The following is a 5,774-nucleotide window of genomic DNA, read 5'->3' as shown; positions in this document are numbered from 1 at the left end:
ACTGTATATTTGAATACCTTTTATGTCACAAATGTATCAGTACTAAATACCTATATGTCCCTATGCCATAAATGTCATGTATGTTGTGTATGTCATAAATGTCTATATGAATTGAAAATGGGGGACCCTGATGGAAACAAGACAAACGTCTTTCTCAGGTCTGCATCCCCTTAACAATTGTATGTATTGAGCCGTACTGTATTGTACCCATTCTGCAATCTGTTAAATAAAGTTTTCATTCATTCATTCATCTACCCAACCTCCTCCAATGTACAGTTTCTACATCAAATGTATACTCTCTTTTCTGGACTCTTTTTGTATCACAAACAGTACTGTATTTGCAAATCTGGTATGTCATAAATGTATAGATGTAGCCGTATGTCGTATGTCTGTATGTCGTGTGTGTCATATATGTTATGATGAATTGAAAATGGGGGACCCTAATGTAAACAAGACGGAAGTCTTTCTCTGGTATGCATCCCCTTAACAATTGTGTGTATCAAGTCGTACTGTATTGTACCCATTCTGCAATCTGTTAAATAAAGTTTTCATTCATTCATCATTCTGAATGCATGCGTTTTCATCCCAAATAAATAATCTCACTAAACGAAACAGTTTAGTTAAATTTTAGTGAGATTATTTATTTGGGATGAAAACGCATGCAGCACTCTCCAACACTAGGTGGCGGTAATGCAACGTATTGGATGCCAAACGCCGTAAAACAAAACAGAAGAAGAAACCAGAAGAGCGCGGAGGATTCTGGGTGCCATTACATTACATAACTCGACGTTCCTCGGACCCAGTGACCACACAGTACTTGCTCAATGCTCTTGCTGCTCGTCGACTTTATTCAGAGCTCGTCGTGTTGCGTTTAGGACCAGATCATCATAATTATTTTTTTAAACAATTTGATACCTAACCATTAACCAACTTTAGTTACGAGAAGCAACGTCTCTACGACGAGAGAGGCGACATCTTTGAAGATACAGGACTTTTTCTACCTTTTTTAGAAAAGTACGGCGCTTTCCAGCTAAAGGCTAACGCAAGCTAGCGGCTGTCTTTTGAGTTTTGACAAAAAGACGACAATATTTCCCGCGAGATGTGTTTAGATACGATGGCTACTATTAAGACAAGTGCCCCGAAAACAACCGTCAACTTGAGAAAAGCCATGAAGTTCGTGCCGAGGCTGAGACGGTTTTGTGTGAGGTCTGAGGACGGGGCCTCCATGTTGTGTCGCCGCGCAACCACCACCAGCCCCATGAAGTATCGCGAGACCACCACCATGAAGGTCATGAAGTATCGCGAGACCAGCACCAAGAAGGCCACAGTCGGGAAGTACCGCGAGGCCACAACCACCATGAATGCCACAGTCAGGAAGTGCCGCGAGAGGACGCGTCTCGCGAGGCTAATACCAAACCAGGACAATGCGGACATTGAGAACATGTCTTCTATGTATTCAGTAAACAACAAGGACTGCTGTACGCGACGCCCACCAGGCACCATGGCCCCGCACAACACCACCCAGTACCTGATGGAGCAGGCGTATGAAGACATGGCCATTGACGTCACCACCACCCGGTACCCGATGGAGCACTTGTATAATGAAGACACCAGCCCAGGTGTGTACGTGGAGTTGGACTCCGAGAGGTCGCTCGCCTTCCAGCAGAGGGACTTTGAGGAGGTGTTTGCCCGATATGCGTCATGATGCTGCTGATCATCTGGAAAACCATGGAGACTTGGGTCGTCTGATGCTTACCTGGAAAATGGAGACTTGGGTCTGATGGTGGTCTGTGGCCTCCTGCTTGACCCTCTCAGTGACTTGACACCAGACTGAAAGGTGTGCATCATTATTGTAAATACTGAACAAAGTGGTTAAAAATGCTCGGTATGTTTTGCACAAAGACTTACTGTAAAACGAGCACAGTTGTAAACTGAATAACTATTTGTACTTCAGAGCTCAGGGTTGCATTGCACCGTCATGTCACGTGATTCATTGTGTTGGGCTTTTATTCCTCACAGCGACGCATCGGACGCTGCCCGGCCAGTAGGGGGCGCTCCTGAGCTCAGCGTCCTGCTGCCCAGAGGAAAGAGAACCCACCTCTGCCCTGCCCGCCACTTATACCAGGTAAACCCACTGCGCCAGCCGGTGAGTGGGACAGGTATTGGCCGTATTGTACTGCATTGTGGTGGAAGTATGCAATTCACGGTGTCGGTACATGTCTCGAGCCCTTCACAGATCACGGCTCGGCACCGGAGGGAGAGAGGCCCAAAGAGTGACCCTTCGGGACAGACACTGCTGTGGCTCTCGATACGATGGGTAACATTTTTCATGTTCATCTCTTAACTGAAAGGGTTTTGAGGTAATGATGGATGGTCCCGCATTTCGTTGTATACCTGTATGCCGTGACAATTAAAACTCTTGACTTGATGAGTTTATCGTCGGGACGTTTCAAGTTTGTTTATAATATGTCACAACAAAATAGGTGACATATTGGCTACTTTAATGCAGCATTTGTACATATTGTAATATGTATATTATAAAGCGATTATACATTTGAGTGATTGTGTGTGGCTATTGAATAAAAGCTCTTGTTTAAATGTTAAGTGTTTAAATTTTTTTGTGGTCTTTTACTATTAATGTTCCAGAGGCGCATACCGTGTTGATCATGTTGCTAAACATTATGATTTAAATTCCAATGGAATCATGACTCATTTATAACAAGTTAATTATGGTAATATTACATTATCTTGCAAAAGACTAAATACGAATATGAGGACATATTGCATGTCACAGCACTGGAGTGAGTTCTCTATGTACAGTAAAGTGCAATAGTAATATACAATGTACAGGTGATTAAACTGGATATACATTTGTACTACTAATGGTATATAGATCATATAGTAATGGTACTAGATCAGTTGTATGTACAATACATGGTTGTATTAATATGTACAGTGATACAGGTGTAAAGACATTTGTATGTATGTACAGAGTTGTACTACCATATATGTACATACTATATATAGACACTGGTAGTAAGTCATACTGGCCAGCAGCATAGTAGGGCATATGTACAGATATAATACCAATGCTTGACTGGATACGTAAAAAGGATTGTACAGACTTATATATATATATATATATATATACAGTAATTATATAAATGATCAATATGCAGGTGAAAATGATGCATTTTATATAACCTATCCAAAGCGCTTTACAATTTGTTCCTCACATTTACACATTCACACACCGACGGCGGAGGCGACCATCCAAGTTGCCAACCTGCTCATTGGGAGCAGTTAGGGGTTAAGTGTCTTGCTCAAGGAAACGCCCGACAAGCTGCCGGTAGGAGCGGGAATCGAATCTCTAACCTTCTGATTACAATTTACCACCGGTCTCCCCCCTGAGCCACTGTCGCCCCTGTGTATAAGTAGGTGTATATAGAAGGATTATGCAAGTGTATTCAGACGGTTATGGATATATATATATATATATATATGTGATGAATATACAAGCATGTTTCTAGGGGTTTTAATAGACTACAAACTGCTGTAAACCCCATATGAAATATTTGTGTTAAAAGTTAGCGAGAAGTATTGGATATAGACTAGATATATCCTGAATCAGAAAACGATATACATTATATTGCACACATTGTACCATATCTATCATTGTGTTGAAACTTACAAAAGCAACTTACACTTGCAGACTGCAAAAAGAGCCATCCGTATAGTACATCATGGTAGATATTTGGATCACATTAACATTCATGGACTTAATCAAATTCTAATCTGCACAAATTATGTTTCTGGCAATAAACTAATTACCAAGCAATATTAAAAAAAATGTCATGGCTAGAGTTTATAGTTTTTAGAAGGACATTAGTTTTAAAACAATTAAGCAATATCAATCAATTTAAGGTTAGATATAAACAAGCACTTATGGACACAAGAGAGGAGCTTGAGCAGTAATGTGACTGCCTAATACATATTTTGATATATAAAAAAACTACTTTTACTTAATTTTTCATTTATATATATATATTTTTTTATTCAATAAAGGAATACAGTACAAATATACAGAAGTCTACAGTAAGTGTAATATTGCACAGTGTTGTGCATTTATAATCTGTAGCTTAGGCTACATAGTAGGCTAATGACAGCCTATTATAGACTAGTGATGTTGATTTTCAGTCATCTGACATTTTAATAGGCTGTCATTAGCCTACTATGTAGCCTAAGCTAATGATTATAAATGCACAACACTGTGCAATATTACACTTACTGTAGACTTCTGTATATTTGTACTGTATTCCTTTTACTGTATATTTAATTCTATTTTAGCATTCTCACAACACAACACTCCCTCTAATGGAACATTCCAGTGTGTATGTGCGTTGCGTCACACTCTGGCCAATCTGCGCATGTACATGGGGAATCGATGCTTAAAAACAGTCTTTTTCGCTGCCAATTTAGTTCTGATCGATTAGGAATGTCTCGCGCCGTGTTCAGGAGAGTCAGGCGCATACAAGTCTATTCGATCATGTCTAGCACCTCCACAGCTGTATCTGCAATCACTTAATGTCAAGGCTCTCGTCCACATTCATTCATTTGACCCCCCCCCCCCGCAATCTCCTCCCCGATTTCAGAATCCCGGAAGTTTTGCGGTGGTCTATGGTGCTGGACATATATATATATCCGGAGACATGATACGATATAATACTTTTTATACGCCAGAGTCGAACGGCTCCAACGGCACTTCCTTTTCATCGTCCCCTTTCCGTACCTACTCCCCAACCAGCGCATGCGCAGATTGCCTAGGGAGTCTGGATTGTCCATTCTCCACATAGCGCCACCCCGTGGGACAAGAGGGCAATTACAGTTAGTAGGAATCAAGTTGAGTGGTGAGATGAGATAATGAGAAAATAAGATATTCCTTTATTGATCCCTTGGGGGAAATTCAGACATTACATCGGTGACCCAATGCATGTGTGTGTGTTCCTGTGTGTCGCCCATCTCGCATGTGTGTGTTAATCTGCATGACAAATAAAGACTTCTTCATATAAAAATAAAGGGTGTAAACAATATAATTAACTGAATGTAAAAATATGAGAAAAACAAACGGTGTGAGATGATCGGTTATATTGTAGCGACCCTGGTATTTGGGTGATGGGTCAGCCGAGCTGTCACTCTGCAATAGGTGATGCTATTGGTCGCGCGCAAGCCCGGGGTTGGTGGAGGGGGCAGGGGCTGACCTGTGGGAAGGTATAAGAGGGTGGTACACCTGAGGGAAGTTCAAGGTGAGTCTATTACACGTTACAAGCAGAGGTGATGCACCCAGTCTCTTGTACTGAGACCTATATCCACTAAGTTGAAAAAAACACAAAGTGAGAAACAACAACAGCCTCTGTGAGTAATTTTTTTTTTTTTAACTTTGACCAGTCAGCTGGTTCTTTTAGCGTTTATCGCTTTTTCATCGCATTCATACTTGGTCAAGTTCGACCGACAGAAGCAGGCTGAAAGGGTTCAGATGGGGGGGAAGACACTCTGGGAAAGGCACGGCTGCCTCCGAGATTCGAACGCGCTCAGCCCCAGATCCGTGACGAGCACGGTTGTCCACAGCGCTGAAATAGCACTCGCGGTACGTGGTGAGCTACTGGAGGGGACTTATGGACACGACAATAGTAGTAGTTATAAGGTGTTTGAGCTTGTAATGTTAACGTTAGCTAATAGCTATCGTGGTAGCGCCTTTCGTGACTGATGCACCGAGT

At 41.7% G+C, this 5,774-nt stretch overlaps 1 protein-coding gene across 1 annotated transcript; it reads left to right on the top strand.

Moving 5' to 3' along the window:
- The first annotated feature begins 823 nt into the window (after positions 1–823).
- LOC311241449 (uncharacterized protein) lies at positions 824–2,592 on the top strand. The gene is made up of 2 exons (XM_084330285.1): positions 824–1,837; positions 2,020–2,592. The coding sequence occupies exon 1, from the start codon at positions 1,100–1,102 to the stop codon at positions 1,703–1,705; it is 606 nt and encodes a 201-aa protein (XP_084186411.1). The 5' UTR covers positions 824–1,099; the 3' UTR covers positions 1,706–1,837; positions 2,020–2,592.
- Positions 2,593–5,774: the final 3,182 nt, after the last annotated feature.

This window comes from Notolepis coatsorum (assembly GCF_963971535.1).
Source record: "Notolepis coatsorum genome assembly, chromosome: 15".
NCBI lineage: Eukaryota > Metazoa > Chordata > Actinopteri > Aulopiformes > Paralepididae > Notolepis > Notolepis coatsorum.
The sequence above is the reverse complement of the archived record's forward strand: the minus strand, read 5'-3'. Positions and strand labels throughout refer to the sequence as shown.